The sequence below is a fragment of the Coregonus clupeaformis genome, chromosome 36 (genome assembly GCF_020615455.1).
Source record: "Coregonus clupeaformis isolate EN_2021a chromosome 36, ASM2061545v1, whole genome shotgun sequence".
Lineage (NCBI taxonomy): Eukaryota > Metazoa > Chordata > Actinopteri > Salmoniformes > Salmonidae > Coregonus > Coregonus clupeaformis.
In genome coordinates, this window is record NC_059227.1 from 19,170,171 (window position 1) to 19,192,574 (window position 22,404).

Below are 22,404 nucleotides of genomic sequence, written 5' to 3' on the forward strand. Positions count from 1 at the left end.
GATCCCCTGCTGATTTTGTATGTTTGCCCACTGACAAAGACATGATCAGTCTATAATTGTAATGGTAGGTTTATTTGAACAGTGAGAGACAGAATAACAACAACAAAATCCAGAAAAATGCATGTCAAAAATGTTATAAATTGATTTGCATTTTAATGAGGGAAATAAGTATTTGACCCCCTCTCAATCAGAAAGATTTCTGGCTCCCAGGTGTCTTTTATACAGGTAACGAGCTGAGATTAGGAGCACACTCTTAAAGGGAGTGCTCCTAATCTCAGTGTGTTACCTGTATCAAAGACACCTGTCCACAGAAGCAATCAATCAATCAGATTCCAAACTCTCCACCATGGCCAAGACCAAAGAGCTCTCCAAAGATGTCAGGGACAAGATTGTAGACCTACACAAGGCTGGAATGGGCTACAAGACCATCGCCAAGCAGCTTGGTGAGAAGTTGACAACAGTTGGTGCGATTATTCGCAAATGGAAGAAAGACAAAATAACTGAAAAATCTCCCTCGGCCTGGGGCTCCATGCAAGATCTCACCTCATGGAGTTGCAATGATCATGAGAACGGTGAGGAATCAGCCCAGAACTACACAGGAGGATCTTGTCAATGATCTCAAGGCAGCTGGGATCATAGTCACCAAGAAAACAATTGGTAACACACTACGCCGTGAAGGACTGAAATCCTGCAGCGCCCGCAAAGTCCCCCTGCTCAAGAAAGCACATATACAGGCCCGTCTGAAGTTTGCCAATGAACATCTGAATGATTCAGATGAGAACTGGGTGAAAGTGTTGTGGTCAGATGAGACCAAAATCGAGCTCTTTGGCATCAACTCAACTCGTCGTGTTTGGAGGAGGAGGAATGCTGCCTATGACCCCAAGAACACCATCCCCACCGTCAAACAAGGAGGTGGAAACATTATGCTTTGGGGGTGTTTTTCTGCTAAGGGGACAGGACAACTTCACCGCATCAAAGGGACGATGGACGGGGCCATGTACCATCAAATCTTGGGTGAGAGCCTCCTTCCCTCAGCCAGGGCATTGAAAATGGGTCGTGGATGGGTATTCCAGTATGACAATGACCCAAAACACACGGCCAAGGCAACAAAGGAGTGGCTCAAGAATAAGCACATTAAGGTCCTGGAGTGGCCTAGCCAGTCTCCAGACCTTAATCCCATAGAAAATCTGTGGAGGGTGCTGAAGGTTCGAGTTGCCAAACGTCAGCCTCGAAACCTTAATGACTTGGAGAAGATCTGCAAAGAGGAGTGGGACAAAATCCCTCCTGAGATGTGTGCAAACCTGGTGGCCAACTACAAGAAACATCTGACCTCTGTGATTGTCAACAAGGGTTTTGCCACCAAGTCATGTTTTGCAGAGGGGTCAAATACATATTTCCCTCATTAAAATGCAAATCAATTTATAATAATAATAATAATATGCCATTTAGCAGACGCTTTTATCCAAAGCGACTTACAGTCATGTGTGCATACATTTTTACGTATGGGTGGTCGACCCCACTACCCTGATCATGTCTTTGTCAGTGGGCAAACGTACAAAATCAGCAGGGGATCAAATACTTAATTCCCTCACTGTATATACTGTATTCTAGTCATGGCTCATCCTATATAACTACTGCTATCCACACCTTTTCTATTTACATACTGTCCATACTGTATATACACAGCATTCACATACTGTACATCCAGTATATATTATTTATATTCTGGAATCCGGTCCTGAAGCAAATTTTCTGCAATTCTATCCATCCATGTGTACTCTACCAATAAACTTTGATTTGATTTGAAAAGATGTGCCAAGTGTGGAGGGGAACATGATTATGGTTACTGTGGGAACAATGTGAAGTCTAAGTGTTGTAATTGTGGGGGGACACAGTGCAGCATTTGGTGGATGCCAGGTGCAGAGAGAGGCTAGAGAGTCCCAGAGATATATACTGAACAAAAATATAAGTTACAGTTTATATGAGGAAATCAGCCAATTGAAATAAATAAATTAGGCCCTAATCTATGGATTTCACATGACTGGGAATACAGACATGCATCTGTTGGTCACAATGGGCCTCAGGATCTCGTCACAGTATTGCAATTGTGTTCGTTGTCCGTAGCTTATGCCTGCCCATACCATAACCCCACCGCCACCATGGGGCAATCTGTTCACAACGTTGACATCAGCAAACCGCTGATGACGCCATACACGTGGTCTGCGGTTGTGAGGCCGGTTGGACATACTGCCAAATTCTCTAAATTGACGTTGAAGGTGGCTTATGGTAGAGAAATAAACATTCACCTCTCTGGCAACAGCTCTGGTGGACATTCCCATAGTCAGCATGCCAATCGCATGCTCCCTCAAAACCTGAGATATCTATGGTATTGTGTTGTGTGACAAAACTGCACATTTTAGAGTTGCCTTTTATTGACCCCAGCACAAGGTGCGCCTGTGTAATGATCATGCTGTTTAATCAGCTTCTTGATATGCCACACCTGTCAGGTGGATGGATTATCTTGGCAAAGGAGAAATGCTCACTAACAGGGATGTAAACAAATTTGTGCACCACACAAGAAATAAGCTTTTTGTGCATATGGACATTTTCTGGGATCTTTTAGTTAAGCTCATGAAACATGGGACCAACACTTTACATGTTGCGTTTATATTTTTGTTCAGTGTAGAATCAATCATGATCTCATATGCAGAGGCTGTAAGGCAGATTGGTGGAACTACTAGGCGGACGGATGAAGCTGCCATGGCTGCTCCCATAGAAAGTGGACCTACTGTCAGAACTGGTGCTTCTACTAGTACTGACATGGTTTCGAGGCCTGTTCAGAAATCTTGCTCCCATAAATGTGCTTTGTCAAAGGACACTTTGATAGTAAATAAAATTGACTTAATAGCTTTTATTGGAAAGGTTATCAACACGACTCGATTATTATGGATAGGGCAACAGAGTTATTAGGGGTAACATGTTACTCTCGACATGATTTCTGAAATGCTGAATAATCCTAAAGATGGATTGTCTCAGCATGATAGAGATAAAGTTTGAATAGGTCGGATGGGGTTGGGGGGTTTGGGAGGGTTTTTTGGGAGGGGGAGAGTTTGTTAGAAGTTAGTAGGGATTTATTTGTTTATACATTTTTCTTAGTAGTACAGAATTAGGCAAACCATGATTGATCGCATAAACCAGCACAGTAGGTGGCGGCATGCACCTGTTCCAAGCCCACTCTATTAATTATATTTATTTTATGTCAACACCCCCCCATCTGCGTGGTTCTGGTACCGGTTCCGACCGCCATGTTTGCTTATAAATTGATCTGTGGACACCGTAGATCGAAATGGCTTGCATTGAGCGATAGCCCTGGTTCCCACAGACACAGAGTATATTTTTGGAGCCTGTGTGACATAGGATATGAAATCTGAAATCACTTGAAGCTGGGATGTCCCTCCTACCATTTAATTCACTCTTCCGACTGTCCATCAACTCTTGGCTGAACCCTATTTAACAGCCACTGACAAAGCACATGACTGCAATCATTACATAGTAGTGCAGCAGGAGAAAGTGGTTTCATCATGATAGCACATTCAGAGATCGATTTATAGCCATTAATCTATCTAAATAATGTATAGATTTTCAACAAAACAAAAAAACTTTCTGTTTGTCATAGACGGACAAGATTAATATGAGATGAAAGGCGAGTTCCTAACGAGTTCAGAAAGCCAAGCTAGAGCTCTGTGAGGCGTTACAGCGATAGGGGCAGACATTTTGCTCAAGAGAGACCTTTAGAAAATATGCACATTTTCTCTAACACTAAACATACAAATATGTTTTTTACAGTTATAAGGAAGGTGAAATCTTATAATTAGTAGTTTTATAATTTGACTATACTATGTTTAGAAAGCACATAAGTCATTTCAAGCCGTATTCATACAGTTTTGTTGAATAGGGAAAAATATTTCAATATTTCAGATTTTAACCTTTCTTTGAGTATGCAGCATTATTAGTTATTGTTTATGGCCCTCTCATAAAAAATAATTACTTTTGGGGATTATGTAGATTACATTTTCGATTAATTTAGTTACATTTAACCGGTTTTAAAATGGACCAATAGAAGTATAAAGAGGGGTTCCTGCAGATGCAGGAATGCCCACATGCAGGAACGCCCCGAATAAAGGGCTGCAGTTCTCCAACATTCTGGAATACATCCTTTAAAGAGGGATCAATTCCACATGTGTTTTCCTGTCGCTCATTAAAAGTGTGTTTGATGTGGCAGTTACTCATGTTTTTCCCCCATGAGTCACCATAGGCACAAAGCCAGTATCAATTCCTGACAATAGTCAAAATGAATCTAAGATAACTCAAGAAATCTGTAATTCATTTTTTCCGAGGAGGTTTTAGTAGAGCAATTTGACATCTAGCTAAGGTGTTTGGTGCAGTATTTCTCAAGTAAAAAAATTAGCGACGTGTTGTCTTATGTAAACAAAGTCCGATTTGCTGTGCTGCTGGGCAGGTCTGTTTCATTAACTAGGTTTCCATCCAACCTTTTTATGCGAGTAAAGTACGTTGGATAAAACATTTGATGACATGCCTGATGGAAACAGAATTTTTTTTGGTAAACTTTCCAAATGTTAACAAAACAAAATACGCGAGACATGGTGGGATCATTTTGTGTCTGTAAAATGAATTATGCCAGAGCTGTCGGTGGAAACGCTTGGTTATTATATCAATACCCTTACAAAAAAGATTGCTGTTTTGAAACTGCAGTAAAAGTGCAGTAACTGCAGTCAACTGTGGTATTTTGGACGCAGTAATTGTAGAATATCTGCAGTTATACTGCACTCTGACTGCAATCTTTTTTCGTAAGGGTATTTTTATGCGCAAATATTGATATAATAACCATCATGTCGAAGTGAATTTGGAGTCAAGTGATGACATGTCTTGTGGTCCTCCCACTTTGACTCGTTGGGAAAGCATGCAGTTTTTTAGGCTACAGATTAAATAAATGATGATGAACTTCACAGGGTGGTGAAAGTGCAAGGTGATGAGCTTGATGCTTCTTTCCAGTAAATATCGAGGGTCTTATTCTGGTGACATGATAATCAATGTTTGGCTGCCATTTGACAAATAAAAATAATCTCGCTCTTTTGTCCATAATAATAATCACATCCATAATAATAATCACATCATGTAGGCTTTAGGTGCGCTCTAGCCGGCTAGAGCGCATCTGCCAACACCAACATGTTTTGTGAGAAAACCATCAGTAGAGTTGAAAATTCGATGGAAACCCATTTAACTTCCATCCACAGTTTTTATGCGAGTAAAGTCATACCGTAAAAAAAAAATATTCATGACAGCTTTGACGGAAATAGGAAGTTTCAGTACAATTTTATAAATGCTGACAGATCATTTGTTTGCTCGACATGGTGGGATCTTTTTGTGTCTGTAAAATTAATTATGCGAGAAACATCTTTATGCGCAAATATTGATATAATAACCATCATATCGAAGTAAAGTTGGAGTCACATGATGACATGATGTGTGGTCCTCCCACTACGACTCAGGAAACCATGCAGTTTATTAGGCTACAGATGAAATAAATTATGACGAACTCCACAGGTTGGTGGAAATGCATAGTATGAGGTTGATGCTCCTTTCCAGTAAATGTCAAGAGTCTTATTCTGGTGACACGATGATCGATGCTCGACTGCCGCTTTGACAAATAAAAACGTATCTATAGTCTCATCATGTAGACTAGTCGACCCACACAGCCTACCCACAATGAATCTGCAAGCTGTTGGCTAGGTCGCAGAGTAGGCACATTTGCTATTTAAAGCAACAGTAGAGTTGAAAATGCAATGGAAACACATTGAACATTAGATTTTTATTCGGTACATGAAAACAAGCGAAAAGTTAATTTTGTGTGCACTACGTCAGCACACACTGATTTTTATTTGCAACAAATCCGTTTGGTGGAAACACACCACTGGTGGGAAAATGCGCATATTGTCTTTATGCAGATTTTTGAATATTCGCATGAAATCTGTCGCCAATTGGATGGAAACCTAGCTAATAGCTATGTTCCCATTAACTTGTCCTGTAATTTTTTCCTGACATTTAGAAAGTTTGCATAGAAAATTTCCTGCTAGGGTGTGTTTCCATTTAACTATCGTGTCGATAAAAACAGCTGGACGTAATGATGTCACACCAAAAACCTACAGTGTTGAATTATTTTTTTGTGATTGAAGTGTTTCCATTACTCATTTAGGCAAATTGCGCATTAATACATCGGTGACTGCCCTCCCACCTATCTGTTTCATGTCTCAGGTAGCCTTATTCTAATAATTCAAGTGCCAACGTATTGGCACGGTCCTTCAAATTGTGAAACTTACATTCCTGTAGATCTGAAATAATTGAATGGTAAAACAATTCAGGCATTCTTGAAAGAGAAATATAATTTTTTATAGTTGCAATCCAATGTGGAGTGGAGCTTTATAGTTACGCGGTGACGTCACGTGTACCTTCCAAAATATTCAGCAATCATCCTTTATTCGAAAAAAACTGTTTCCATCATAATTTGTCTTCGACATTGTCGAACGGATAAAAATAGCTATGTTTCCATTAACTTGTCAAGTGATTTTATGTTGACATTTAGAAAGTTCCCATAGAAAATTGCCTGCTAGGGTGAGTTACAGTTGAAGTCGGAAGTTTACATACACCTTAGCCAAATACATTTAAACTCAGTTTTTCACAATTCCTGATATTTAATCCTAGTAATAATTCCCTGTCTTAGGTCAGTTAAGATCACCACTTTATTTTAAGAATATTGAAATGTCAGAATAATAGTAGAGAGAATGATTTATTTCAGCTTTTATTTATTTCATCACATTCCCAGTGGGTCAGAAGTTTACATACACTCAATTAGTATTTGGTAGCATTGCCTTGGGTCAAACGTTTCGTGTAGCCTTCCACAAGTTTCCCACAATAAGTTGGGTGAATTTTGGTCCATTCCTCCTGACAGAGCTGGTGTAACTGAGTCAGATTTGAAGGCTTCCTTGCTCGCACACGCATTTTCAGTTCTGCCCACACATTTTCTATAGGATTGAGGTCAGGGCTTTGTGATGGCCACTCCAATACCTTGACTTTGTTGTCCTTAAGCCATTTTGCCACAACTTCGGAAGTATGCTTGGGGTCATTGTCCATTTTGAAGACCAATTTGCGATCAAGCTTTAACTTCCTGACTGATGTCTTGAGATGTTGCTTCAATATATCCACAAAATGTTCCTTCCTCATGATGCCATCTATTTTGTGAAGTGCACCAGTCCCTCCTGCAGCAAAGCACCCCCAAAGCATGATGCTGCCACCCCCGTGCTTCACGGTTGGGATGGTGATCTTCGGCTTGCAAGCCACCCCCTTTTTCCTCCAAACATAACAATGGTCATTATGGCCAAACAGTTCTATTTTTGTGTCATCAGATCAGAGGACATTTCTCCAAAAAGTACGATCTTTGTCCCCATGTGCAGTTGCAAACCGTAGTCTGGCTTTTTTATGGCGGTTTTGGAGCAGTGGCTTCTTCCTTGCTGAGCGGCCTTTCAGATTATGTCGATATAGGACTCGTTTTACTGTGGATATAGATACTTTTGTACCGGTTTCCTCCAGCATCTTCACAAGGTCCTTTGCTGTTGTTCTGGGATCGATTTGCACTTTTCACACCAAAGTACGTTCATCTCTAGGAGACAGAACGCGTCTCCTTCCTGAGCAGTATGATGGCTGCGTGGTCCCATGGTGTTTATACTTGCGTACTATTGTGTGTACAGATGAACGTGGTACCTTCAGGCATTTGGAAATTGCTCCCAAGGATGAACCAGACTTGTGGAGGTCTACAATTTTTTTTCTGAGGTCTTGGCTGATTTCATTTGATTTTCCCATGATGTCAAGCAAAGAGGCACTGAGTTTGAAGGTAGGCCTTGAAATACATCCACAGGTACACCTCCAATTGACTCAAATGATGTCAATTAGCCTATCAGAAGCTTCTAAAGCAGGGGTGTCAAACGTCCGGCCCGCAGGCCGGATCAGGCCCGCAAACGGGTTTAATCCGGCCCGCGAGATGATTTTGTAAAGTATAAAAATGCGCTGCAAATTTTCTATAAAATAAACTGCTGTTCCAATTGCGTCCACTGGATGGCGCAATAGCAATTGTGTTAAGCAAGCAAACTGTTTATACCGGGGCAGAGCAAGTAGGTCAAGTCTGTGTTTACTCACAGCAGAGACATTGTGACGCTGCAGTGAAAGCTAGCTACCTCATTGCTAATGAAATCGCAGTGGCTTCAAAACCATTTAGTGAGGGTGAATTTGTAAAAACATGCATGATGAAGCGGAGATTGTGTGCCCTGAAAAGCGTCAGGCTTTTGTAAATATCAGCCTGACAAGAAACACAGTTGCAGACAGGATTTCCGATCTTTCAGTGGATTTGGACAGCCAGTTGAAGCAAAAGTCATTTATTGCGTTTTCGGTTGCAATTGATGAAAGCACGGACATTACAGATGTTGCACAACTGGCCATTTTCATCCGCGGAGTTGATGACACATTGACCGTCACCGAGGAGTTCGTGGAGTTGGTGCCGATGACAGATCCAACGACAGCAGCTGATATTTTTACCGCACTCGTCGGCGCGCTGGACAGGGTCGGAGTGGACTGGTCCCGCGCTGTCAGCCTGGCTACAGATGGTGCGCCCTCAATGATCGGGAAAAAAGCAGGCGTTGTGACAAAGTTCAGAGAGAAAGTGCAATCTGCGAATGGAGGACGTGATTTTTTGACTTTTCACTGTATTTTGCACCAGGAGGCTTTGTGTTGCAAGTCATTAAAGATGGATAACGTAATGAAGGTGGTCATCCAAACTGTTAATTTCATCCGATCCAGAAGCCTGACTCACCGTCAGTTTGACAGCCTTCTCAGAGAGAAAGACCACATCTATGGCCTGCCATACCACACTGAGGTAAGATGGTTAAGCCGAGGTGCTGAGGCGTTTCTTTGATTTACGAGAAGAAATTGAACAGTTCATGGAAGAAAAGGGCAAACCAGTGTTAGAATTCCATTCCGCAGAATGGATGCAGGACCTTGCATTTATGGTGGATGTTACAGAGCACCTGAATAACTTGAACAAACAGCTGCAAGGGCGCAACAAAGTTGTCACGCAGTATTATGACAGCATACGTTCTTTCAAGTTGAAGCTGTCATTGTGGGAGACGCAACTTGCCGGTGGTGATGCAGCTCACTTCCCCTGTCTGAAAAATGTGTGCGCGACCCAACATGTGGCAGACATGAAGCGGTTCAAAGATAAAATAACGGGACTGTTACGGGAGTTTGAGCAACGCTTTCAGATTTTTGGTGAACTGGAGAAAGACTTCAACGTTTTTTGCTCGCCAATCACCGTGAATCCCTCTGATCTGCCCGTCAGCATCCAACTTGAAATAATAGACTTGCAGTGTGACTCGGATTTGAAGGGCACATTTGCTGCAGCTGGCTTGGACACATTTAATCAGAATCTCTTGCCAGGTTACCCCAACTTGACAGCCCTCGCTGCAAAACTGTTGTGCATGTTTGGAACCACATATCTTTGTGAGCAAGTTTTCTCTGTAATGAGCATAAATAAAACAAAGCTGCGCTCAAGGCTCACGCACAAGCACTTGAATCACATCCTGAAGTTGGCTGCCACTCAGGATTTGACGCCTGATATTGATGCGCTGGTGAAAGCTAAAAGATGCCAGGTATCAGGAGTCAAATAAACTATGTAACCCCACTTAAGGTGCTACATGAGACACCCTGATATAGTTATGTGATCTGTGATATACTTCTGTGAATCACTGAGGCATTGTGTGTTTGTGTGTTCTTTGTCCTCAGAACTTTCAAATAACTTGAGGTGTTTTATGATTAATAGTGATGTTGTGCTTTTGGACACACTGTCCTCAGGCTCCAGCTTTATGTTTATATGTTTTTATGTTGATGTGCTATTGTTTTTAATTGTTTTTATTTTATTTGTATATTTAACCTATTCTTGACTCTGTGGTTCTTGCACTTGTTTGGGGAACAGGATTTCATTCTTTTTATCTACATTTCTGCCTGAGAAATGACCCCCTGATATAGTTCTGTGATCTGTGAAACAGTTCTGTTAATCACTGAGGCATTGTGTGTTTGTGTTCTTTTTCTTTAGAATTTTCAAATAAACTTGACGTGTTTTATGATTAATAGTGATGTTGTGCTTGTACTATTTTGGACACACTGTCCTCAGGCTCCAGATTTATGTTGTATGTTGATCGTATTAAAACAAAGAAAACAATCTGAAGTTGTTGTTTTTAAGTTATATATACCATGATTTTTCCGGTCCGGCCCACTTGGGAATAGATTTTCCTCCATGTGGCCCCTGAGCTAAAATGAGTTTGACACCCCTGTTCTAAAGCCATGACATCATTTTCTGGAGTTTTCCAAGCTGTTTAAAGGCACAGTCAACTTAGTGTATGTAAACTTCTGACCCACTGGAATTGTGATACAGTGAATTATAAGTGAAATAATCTGTCCATAAACAATTGTTGGAAAAAATACTTGTGTCATGCATAAAGTAGATGTCCTAACCGACTTGCCAAAACTATAGTTTGTTAACAAGACATTTGTGGAGTGTTTGAAAAACCTAAGTGTATGTAAACTTCCGACTTCAACTGTAGGTGGTGTGATCCCTGCAATAGGGGATGCACTGTATTTTGAAACCTATAAAATTCTCTCCAATCAACAGGGTCTGCAGACTTTTTTCCAGCTAAGTTCCAACACGCCTGATTCAAGGCCTTGTTGAATCCGTTAGTACTGGGCTGTAACCAAAGTCTGCACACAATGTGGATCCACAGAATCATAATGCTATTAATATCTGTAATTAATTAGTACATTAAAAGTAAGCCTGTTTTGTCTTCATTTGGACACTTGCTCTTTATCCTCAGGCATTGCAGCAACCGTTTGTGAACTCATCTCGGGCTGTTCCACCTCATATTAGCTCCACTACATCATGCTCTCTCCTGCTGTTGAAAATCCCCTGGCTTTAATGTTTGTTTACAGAGCCATGTTTCCCCTTATTTGCTCCTCAGCTACCACAGCCTATTTTGGAGTGTATCGTTTTAGTGTGATCCACTGTTTATCTGAACTGTATATACTAATGATGAATGTTTCTGAATGTTTTGGTGGGGAGATGGAGCTAGGTGGGGAAGCCCTGCCATTACCATGCAGTGTTAGAGGAAACTAAACATAATACCATAGACATTCACAGGAGTTTTAGGAAAGTTGATTTATCCTCACGCCTCTCCCCTATTTGACCTAGATAGTTTGTGTGTATGTATTGATATGTAGGCTACGTGTGCCTTTAAAAACATGTATGTAGTTCTGTTCTTGAGCTGTTCTTGTCTATTAATGTTCTGTATTGTCATGTTTCATGTTTTGTTTGGACCCCAGGAAGAGTAGCTGCTGCTTTTGCAACAGCTAATGGGGATCCTAATAAAATACCTAAAATACCTTACTGAACCTTGCTTTGTTTTACACATGCAGATGGACAAACTAGTGTCAAATTTGGTGTCCTGTTCAATGACGATAAGTGTGTCAATATCTTTGAGGCTTTAGTTGGGACTCTGAGGGCTGCCAAGAGGAAAAAGATCATCGCATTTGAAGGGGAGCTGTTGCTGCAAGGTGCCATGACAATGTTGACATCACACTCCTACAAGAATGAAGCTGATGGTGATCATTATTCTATTCAGGTGATAAGTCAAGCGTTTCTTTGAGGCGTTACTATTACATCTACCAGGGATCATAAATCAACATTTCTATACATTTTTAGGACGACAAATGTACATGCCGAGAATGTAACATTTTGTAAGGTACATTAGAATATTGTATTTTCTAGGGGATTAAATACGACTAGACTTTTTAGGAAACAAATTCCTTCCGTTTTAACCCTTAAAGGAATCACCAAATGGCAATTTCATTTATTGTTTACATGGTAATTTTGCTACCACTTGTGGAATTCTTTAGAAAAACTAAGATAGCAAGTAATAATAATATACCATTTAGCAGACGCTTTATCCAAAGCGACTTACAGTCATGCGTGCATACATTTTAGTGTATGGGTGGTCCCGGGGATCGAACCCACTACCTTGGCGTTACAAGCGCCGTGCTCTACCAGTTGAGCTACAGAGGACCATATTGATTTTGCAAAAGCCTCTCTTGAAGCACTTGCATTTTAGTTTCTCTGGTAGGAGAGAAATGTGAAACTTGATATGGGAAGCAATCGTAATTCTTCAAGAAAATGGTTATAAAAAATAAAAGAAACTATGACAAATTTAGCCATGCACAATTTTTCTCTGAACTAATACAATGCATTTACATTATCAAACTTCATCAAAGTGCAGTTCCTTTCCAAAGTCCGTTATTGTCTTATAATGGCAATAATACATTCCTAAGAAAGCAATGGGGGGTTCTGAGGATGGTGAATAAAGAACAAACCTTCACTTTGCAGCCTGATTATTAGCCCAATACAACAGATGCATTGCATACATGTATCTATCTTTTTGTAACCTTATGCTGTGTTATTACATTGCACTCTGCCTCTACTGTATTACTGAATAACATTTGTATTGATGAAAAGGACAGTAGGCAATGCAACTGCAGACTAAGTCTGCACTGCTGACTGCACTGAAGTAATCAATCTATTGTTGGCAATGCCATAGAAAATTATGACTGCAACTGTAGCCTCAGATAAACCAGATAAAGCATTGACTTGATCCTGAGGTATTACCGTGGATTCCCCTTCCTACCAGGCCCCTTTACTTGGGACTCCCTTGCTAGATCTAATAATAACTTATAGCTATGGGTTGGGGGGCGGGGCCGTGTTTCGTCATAGAGGCAGGAGGAAAACAGAACAGCGCCTGACCGATCTACATTCAGAGCAGGAATCAAAACAAGAAACGGATACGCCTTCTTCGTGGGTTACCTTTGCTGTCACAACTGCAGAAATCTGGATGGTGATATAGCTGCAAAAACAGTACCACCTGCAATCAAGAAGAGAGAATCATTGCATTTCAAGTGGGATTCAAATGGAATCCGCAGAAATGTCAGACAGTCGTTTATAGGTTGACATTATTAATATCAGGATCAGTAAAATGCCCAACCAGAAAAGCAACAAGGGGAAGAGAAATAAACGCACTAATAGTAGTGGAGATGAGCAAGAAAATGGAGCCAGTGCTGCCGCAACAGGGGGAGCACCAGGGGTAGCAACATTATTGGGGGCTACAGCTGCACCGTTAAACGAGCATACAAGTGGTAAGAGTAAAATTGTGTCAAAACATGCGTGACCAAAGTTATTGCAATGGTTTTTATTGTATTATTGCATACGCACGAGACGACATAAGCTTACGTTGCTTCACATTTCATTGTTGTCATCGACTGTACCTAACTCACGTGTTATTGCCTAATTGGCAACGAGCATTATGCATTGGTCATTTAATGATGCGTTGACATGGAGCTCAATGCACTGCCATATCACTACGCACGTATTCAGCCTGGTCTCGTAGACTAGAGTAACATAGTAAACGTATTTCCGGGACACTTAAATTAGTATGAAATGTTACGTTTGGTATGGCTACATAAGACAGAATGTTACTTAAAGCAAAAACGAAAGTAAAGTGATTGGTCAGGGTGGATGGGTGAGCATATAACGCGAACATCTAGCAACCCAAAGGTTGCATGTTCGAATCTCATCACAGACTATTTGAACTAATTAGCAACTTTGCAACTACTTACTACTTTGCAACTACTCAGCACGTTTGCTAACCCTTCCCCTAAACCTAACCTTAATCCTAAGGTTAGGGTTACTTTGCAATTGCTTAGCATTTTAGCTAACCCTTCCCCTAACCCTAACCTATAATGCGAACATCTAGCAACCCAAAGGTTACATGTTCAAATCTCATCACGGGCAACTTTAGTATTTGAGTTAATTAGCATTGCAACTACTTACTAGTTTTTAGCTACTTTGCAACTACTTAACATGTTAGCTAAACCTTTTCCTAACCATAACCCCTAACCCAGCCACAACAAATTGGAATTTGTAACATATCATACGAATTGTAATTCATAACATATAATTTGAAGTGGTTGATGGACATTCACAAATTCAGACATACCATACAAAATGTAACATATCATACTAATTGGAGTGTCCCGGATTTACTTTTATTGTGTTAGTGTGATATGTTATGTTTCATATGGTATGTATACATTTGTGGATGTCTATCATCCATTTTGTATGATATGTTACGTTTTACAATTCATATGATATGTTACAAATTGCAATTTGAACAATATGTTACAAATTTGCTAAATGTATAATATTTAACGAATTCCAATTTGTTGTGGTTAATGTTAGCTAGGTAGCTAGGTGTCTAATATTAGCTAGGGTTAAGGTTAGGAGTTAGGTGAAAGGGTTAGGGTTAGCTAACATGCTAAGTAGTTGAAAGTAGCTAAAAAGTAGTATGTCGTTGCTCGTGATGAGATTCGAACACGCAACCTTTGGGTTGGTAGACGTTTGCATTATACGTCTATTCATCCACCCCGACAAGCCACCCTACTTTAATTTTTGCCTTAAGTAACCTTCTGTCTTATGTAACCATACCAAATGTAACATATGGTACTAATTTGAGTATCCTGGATTTACATTTACTATGTTATGTCTAGTCTATGAGACCAGCTGATCTAGAACCTGAAAGGATTCTTCAGCTGTCTGAAGAACACTTTGAATAACCCTTTTTGGTTCCAGCTAGAACCCTTTTGGTTCCAGGTAGAACCGTTTTGGGTTCAATGTAGAGCCCTTTCCACAGAGGGTTCTACATGGAACCCGAAAAGGTTGTACCTGGAACCAAAAATGGTTCACCTATGGGGACAGCCAAATAACCCTTTGGAACCGTTTTTTCTATGAGTGTAGTGCTTCTTTAATTACTTTTTTAAAGGTCTCCCCTGAATCGTTGAAGGCCATATTTTCATGAAATCTATTTATTGGACTACTTTCCCACTCACTTGGCTGCACTGATGGGTTTCCCTGTCTGATGTGTATTCAGGCGCCCTTTCTCAGTGATCCATGCTCAATGATGATGGTTCTTATGTTGCAAGATAACACAGATGCCATTAGCATTCTTCTTATTTTTGAATGTTCACACAGTCCATTATTGTTTAATGTTAAGTTCCAGACAGGCTCTGCATTGATGTTTCAGTCCTGAATCGTTCACTCACTAACAGCATGGAATATTGTCAACATTGCATTCCAAGGAGTTAGTCTTTATAGCATGAATGAAAATCTAATATGTTTAATATCATTTTGTTGCTCTGGGATATGTCCAAAGTGAATTTTGTGCCTCAAAGCTCATGTTTGTTTTTATTTTCAAGTCATACTTCGTATGAAGATGTGATAATATGTTTATGAGTGATATAGTAACTCAGTTTTGTTTTGTGTCCAGCAGAGGCCCCCTGTGCTACCCCTCTTGTGTGCAGTCTGGCCAGAGACATTGACCTTGAGAAGGATGACTATCAACGTGTAGTGTGCAACACTGATAGCTGCCCCTATGGCAACTGGATGCACTTGCAGTGCTTCTATGAGTGGGAAAGCAGCATCCTGGTCCAGTTCAACTGCATTGGAAGGGCCCGCAGCTGGAACGAGAAGCAGTGCCGGCAGAACATGTGGACTAAGAAGGGATATGACCTGGCCTTCCGCTTTTGCTCCTGCCGCTGCGGCCAGGGGCACCTTAAGAAAGACACGGACTGGTACCAGGTGAAGCGCATGACGGAGGTAAAGAAGAAGGTCCCTCTGGAGAAGAGCCTGGGGAAGTTGAGCAGCTCAACTGGAGCTGTAGGGGGTGCATGTGGAGGCGGGTTGGATCCACCTGATGACCCTAAGAGGGGCAAGCTGCATGGGGGCAGTAAGCTGGCTCACAGAGCATTAAGTCAGGAGCTGCCTCGCCAACAGTCAGTGGATCGGCAGAACTCTCAGGAGAGGGGCCACGTAGGCCTGTTCTGTGGAAGCAGCCTGGGGCCCCGCTCACCCTGTGAGTCCCCAGGCCAGTCCCCTCCATCAGGCTTCTCCTTCTTCTCCCCACCCGCCTTCGCAGGGCCCCGCAGCTCACGGCACCTGGGGGAGTTCCTGAAGAATGCAGTGCACATGGACAGCCACCGGAAGCACATGCTGGCAAGCGGCATGCTGGCAAGCGGAGGCCACCTGGATCACACCATCTGGCCTCTGCCCAGACTCACCCTGGGGGACAACCCAGTGCAGTTCCTGCGAAGGCTGGACCTCACAGAGCTGCTGACCCACATTCCCAGACACAAGCTGAACACCTACCACGTACGTATGGAGGATGATGCCCAGGCGGGCCAGGGAGAGGACCTGAGGAGGTACATCCTGTCAGCTCTGAGTGCCAGCCACAGGAACATGGTCAACTGTGCCTTGTGCCACCGCACCCTGCCTGTCTTTGAGCAGTTCCCCCTGGTGGACGGGACCCTGTTCCTGAGCCCCTCTAGACATGATGAGATCGAGTACGATGTGCCGTGCCACCTGCAAGGTAGACCTTTGGAACAATGTCTGTCTCTGAGGAACTGAATTTGAAACACTTAGGCTATCAGAATCAGCAGACAGCCAAAACATTGCACATGCCTCATATGTATGTTGTGATAGGCTACAAACTCAAATATTGCAAACGGAAAATTCTGTGGACATATTTTCCCACAAACAATCTCAGTAGACCTGTAATTACAACATTGAAAATGATTGGCTTGGACCCAAGCTTCCTGCTGAGGTAGAAAAAAAGTGTACGGTGAAAAGTTCAGGTTTACTGTTGACAGCTGATAAGGCCTCAGGAGCTACAGTATGTGGCTGCAAGCAAATTATTTAGACCACAGCTGTTTTCAGATTTGTATGTTTTAGTGTAACTTCAAAAGGTGTGTGGTGGGACAGACAAAGGTCTTCAGAATAACATTAATAATTTGTTATTCTGGTCTGCATAAAGGGTGTTATCTCTTGCATATATTTAAGATAAGAACACACCATAATAAACATGGGACAATAGAATTAATGACTTTCATTGAGAACTAAATGAAATGATTATGCCACATGAATGTGATCAAGTATATCATACATATCAATCAAGTCAATCTATCCAGTTTTCCATGAGCAGCTTCTTGGTAGCTATTCACCACATGGATATGAATTAAAACAGTGGATGGATAATGTTGCTTTGATCTTCAGGCTTTGATATGCATGATTACAGTGAAATCACTTTCATGCATGTATTTTTCACGCTCTAGGGCTTATTGTAGATTCTATTAAATAACACTATTGTCTCTCTTGTGAAGGGAGGCTGATGCACCTGTATGCAATCTGTGTCGACTGTCTGGAGGGAGTCCACAAAATTGTATGTATCAAGTGCAAGTCCAGGTGGGATGGGAGCTGGCACCAGTTGGGGACAATGTACACCTACGATATACTGGCCGCGACACCATGTTGTCAGGTGAGTAGGCTACTTAGTATTCCTCAACACATCTTTTTCTTCTCATGAGGTGTTTGAAATTCATCTTTGGGTCACCATCTGCATGGTCAAGGGGCGTCATTCGGATATGGCAGGCTGCCATAAAGTAACTTCATGGGCCATAGTCAGTTCAAAATTCAGGTTTTGTGTTGTGGCTAGATCTCTTCCTATCAATTAGTCTCATTGACATTATGGATGGAAAAGTCAACTACTGCAGATCCTTAGCCATTTCCTCTCTTTGTTTCCTTAGGCCCGTCTGAACTGCAAGCACTGTGGCAAGCCAGTCATAGATGTCAGGGTGGGGATGCAGTACTTCTCAGAGTACAGCAACGTGCAGCAGTGCCCCCACTGTGGGAACCTCGATTATCACTTTGTCAAGCCATTCTCCTCCTTCAAAGTCTTGGAAGCTTATTGACAAATGTTGTGCATGTATGCTAGTGCTGTTTCTCTTGTTTCATTTTTTAAAAACTAGGCAACTTTATTTTGGGCCTTAAATACTTTTTTTTCTGGGCTTTAGTTATTGTTTTCTTTTTTTTATGTATAGAAAGAATATGACTCCACTAAAAAGTTCCAAGACAGCATCTACATGATTTCAGAAAAAAGTATATTCATAAGACCTTAAACGGTTTGGAACTGTCTGGCACTTAAAAAGACGAGCAACACATATACCGTGACAAGTGAATGTATCAAATTTGCTTTTTTACAAAAAGATAAAAAATCTCTAATAAAGGAGAGAAAGAAATGTTGCATGTTCTTGTTCATCATAATTGGCAAACAGCAAAGAGTAGGCGGAAATTAGTCAATTTAAATGATATCTCATTGGTTAATGCTTGGCTGATTGGTGCACAGTGATTGGTACATATTGAAGGTGTGTAGTGACGAATATATACCCCCCCCCCCACTGTAAAAATGTTTTGCACACCCTCTCCCCTCATTGAATTCACTCAAAATAGTGTTAAGACCACAAATAACAAGAACTGTAGCGACCCTGTGTTTATAAACGTGGATATTGACTTTGTCACTTCAGCATGCCTTTGTGGCACGGTCGATGCCGTGCAGGGCTACAGGCCAGAAGGTTGAGGGTTTGCCGACCAACAGGCCAGATGGTTGAGGGTTCGCCGACCACCATGGACAAGCTTACTCTCCCTGCCTGTTTCATTACACTACGATCAGAGCCGGCTGCAGACAATGATCATCTAGGGGGAAATCAGATTTTCTATATTTTGAGGCTATATTTCTATTTATATAAAATATAGGCAACACATTTTTCACCAACAAGTTTCTGTGCAGCCTGGTCTCATAGTCTAGACGTAACATTTTAAATGTAAATCTGGGACTCTCAAATTAGTGTGATATGTTACTTTTGATATGGTTACAAAAGACAGAAGATCAAGTAGAGTGGTTGGTCGGGGTGGATGGGTAGGCGTATAACGCGAACATCTAGTGTGTTCGAATCTCATCAAGGACAACTAACGCTACATTTAACCTAACTCTTAACCCTAACCCCTAACCCCTAGGCTAGCTAACGTTAGCCACCTAGCTAACATTAGCCACAACAAATTGGAATTCGTAACATATAAGTTTAGCAAATTCGTAACAAATTGTACAAATTGTATTCGTAACATATCTTACGAAATGAATGATGGACAAAAAAGTACTATTTTACATCTACCCCTGAGTCTAGGTTCTTCTGTGCCAATGGACCAACCAACCAATAAGCAAAGCACACCGACTTCGGCGCTTCAACATCATGGTTTGCGTTTTCAACCACAATCAAATATACTATGTCAATCTCTACAAACAGAAAATACATCCCTCCCTACCTTGTACCCAGTATCGAAGACTTTGCGATCTCTGAATGTCATTCAACTTTTTGGTGTTTTGTAACAGATGCAGAGTGTGAATTATACCGTGACATTCGAGGGGTCTTCCTATTTGTGCACGCGCTTGCTCGTGCACAATTTTTTTATGGGCCTAATAGTAAAGATGTATTTTATAGGTAAACATGTATTACCTTTTAATGAGGCATGAACACAACCAGTCATGATGTTTATCTGACTGTCAAACAAATAACTTCAAAAAGTAGGCTACATGCGCACGTTTGTCCACACCAAAATAATTCCAGCATCCAAACAGTGCTGGTGTATACAAAGCCAAGCTAAACAACAACAACAACTTACTTTGTGTTTACGCATTCCATGCACATAACTCCACCCACGATAACACCATCAGGCTCAGGGCAATATTTATACCCTTGCGGGAGCGTGCAACGGACCTGTCTGACCAGTGCAGGGCTAGCTATGAGCATCTGACCAATCAGAGAATGTGTGATCAGTACATGGGCAGAGTGTGGGGTGCATGGGGGGAGTCTGATTGGCTGAAACCACGAGCTGGGGGTGATCGATATCTCTCGCATGAGGGTGAGACCTAGAATAGGCAGCACTAACCAGATACAAACAAACAACACACATGCTGGAAATTAGTCCTACAGTGCCCTCGGCAGGGGGATTCTGTAACAGTCGCCCCTAAATATGTGCAGCATATTTATACAAATAAAATAATTCCACTGCTGTAATGTCAGTAGTGGTGGTCCCTGCCACCCCGTTTAGTTACTCCATCAGCGACAGGTCGTGAGCGGCCAAATGGATAGCACATCAGAGTAGGGCCAGCCCATTGTAACAAGAGGTGACGGGGGGAGGCTCCCCCGCGGAGGCGGGCCAAGCCCGGATGGAGGCCAGGATGGCACAGGTGGCAGGAGAAGAGAGCAGGCGAGGACACTCGGGAGAGAGGTCTGGGTGGTCGCCCCTGGTGAGGTCTGGAGTGTCCCTCACAGTCACGTCGGGGTTGAATCCAGTGGGTGAGATGGTGCTATCAGTAGCTAGCGGCATGGCTGGTTCCCCTAATGGGCCCAGGTCAGGGCTGGGCTGGTCATCGGAGTTGCAGAAGACAGATCCGGTGCTGCTGGAGGGTCCCATAGTGCAGGGACAGGCAGAGAGTCAGAGGCAGACGGATCGCCGGGTAGCTTTGGCTGGTGATGATCTGGTGGCGGTGAGGAATAGGGTCCTGTCAGCAACTTAGGCTCACTACCGCATGCCAATGCTGCTGGAGTCGCATAGGCTTCCCAAGCTGGGGAGAGGGTTCCCCCAGACTACACAGCAGTGGAGGGAGGATCGGGAATGACATCTGGGGTGGGCTCAGTCTCTGTAGCAGGCAACTCCTGAGAACCAGCGGGGGCTGGGGACATGACGTGTCCCTGCCCAGTCCCAGTCGCAGCCGTGCCCGACAGCGGTGCTGGTGCTGAAGAGGCAGAATACTCACACCCTAAAGTTACATTAGTAGCCGGCAACGTTGCTGGGGCTTGAGAGGCGGCATCCTTCTGCTGTACTCAATATGACTGTCCCATGTTCTCCACTGCAACCTGTTGAAGAGGGCTCCCCTGACCGGAAGAAGCCCGGGATCTGTTCTTCTGTTGCATAATGCGAAGAAGCCTCTGTTACATCCTGCTTCATATGAGCAAAACGTGCTTCCTGTACTCTACCGGAAAAGGGAAAACCATATGACGGATGCAGCGATGTGGCTCCCTGGTAGTCCACACATTGGGATGTTACTGTAGCCCCACCTGCTGCTGAGTAGTATCCCACAGGTGGAGGAGAGGAGCCATAGGCTCCAGAGAGGGAGTATAATCCACATGGTAGTAGTACACTGGATACCCCGGAACCATACTCCACTGGACCGTGGGTGGGCAGTGTGGAAATTACCCTGTGTAGTCTCTGTGGGCCGCCATACTAAAGGAAAATACCTAGTCAGTTGTACAACGAAATGCATTCAACTGAAATGTGTCTTCCACATTTAACCCAACCCCTCTGAATCAGAGAGGTGCAGGGGGCTGCCTTAATTGAAATCCACGTCATTGGTGCCCAGGGAACATTGGGTTAACTGCCTCGCTCAGGGGCAGAATGACAGATTTTTACCTTGTCAGCTTGGGGATTTGATCCTCATGTTCATTTTTGTCAGTGTGTGTAAATAAAGTTCCCTGTATGTGTTAACTCTTGGGGTGCCTTATTCCCCTCTAACTGGGGGCGGTGTCAGTGGGTCACAGATCAACAAACACGTAGAGTCTGGTCGCTCTCTTTCAAGTACACTCGCATTACGAAACTTCTATTAGATCAAATAAGCCTCACATACCAAAATAACAAGTCATGTTTATCTTGACTAAATTCGACACTCTCATTGCCCCTCATACAAAAATTCCTCACCTGCTTAACGTGGATAGATTTTGGGCAGAGATACGGTTCTCGCGTTGCCTCCCTCTCTCTGCCTGAACCAACTGTCACTGGTTTAAACTAAGTGGGGGTGTTCGTTTAATTTGGAATAAGCTTTTATTTTCATATTTACCACTGTATCAGTACAATATAGCATTTTAAACAAATAAGAGAATGGTTTAATTAGAGACATCCCCCAAAGTTTGACTTTTGTTGACCTAGGGGAGCTCATGTTTCATTCAGGGGGCTGAGCCCCCTCTGGCCCCCCGTAATTTGCACACTGAACAGATGTTTCTTTCCATTCATCAAATGGCGTGGCCGGTGCACAGTTGCTGGAATGCTGGAATTATATTTTGGACAAACATGTGCAGGTAGCCTATAGGAGACTTTTGAAGTAGCCTAATCAGATTAAAACATTGTGACTGGTTGTGTTTATGCCACACATAAAAAGGTAATACATTTTATATTTAGGCTATATTGAAGCGTTAGGTTCTAGGTGCGCGAGGAATAGCTACTCGGATCGGAGAGGAGGCAGTGCA

The 22,404-nt window shown here is 42.4% G+C and overlaps 1 protein-coding gene across 2 annotated transcripts; it reads left to right on the top strand.

Moving 5' to 3' along the window:
• Positions 1–12,977: 12,977 nt before the first annotated feature.
• On the top strand, positions 12,978–18,570 carry LOC121552407 (headcase protein homolog). Of its 2 annotated transcripts, none has more exons than XM_041865325.2 (4): positions 12,978–13,356; positions 15,543–16,640; positions 17,431–17,585; positions 17,854–18,570. In XM_041865325.2, exons 1-4 carry the CDS (start codon positions 13,197–13,199, stop codon positions 18,016–18,018), a joined length of 1,578 nt encoding a protein of 525 aa, XP_041721259.2. In that variant the 5' UTR covers positions 12,978–13,196; the 3' UTR covers positions 18,019–18,570. The 2 variants fall into 2 exon arrangements, with proteins under 2 accessions (XP_041721259.2, XP_041721260.2); XM_041865326.2 differs by having other exon boundaries at positions 15,546–16,640; positions 17,854–18,568.
• The last annotated feature ends 3,834 nt before the right edge of the window (positions 18,571–22,404 follow it).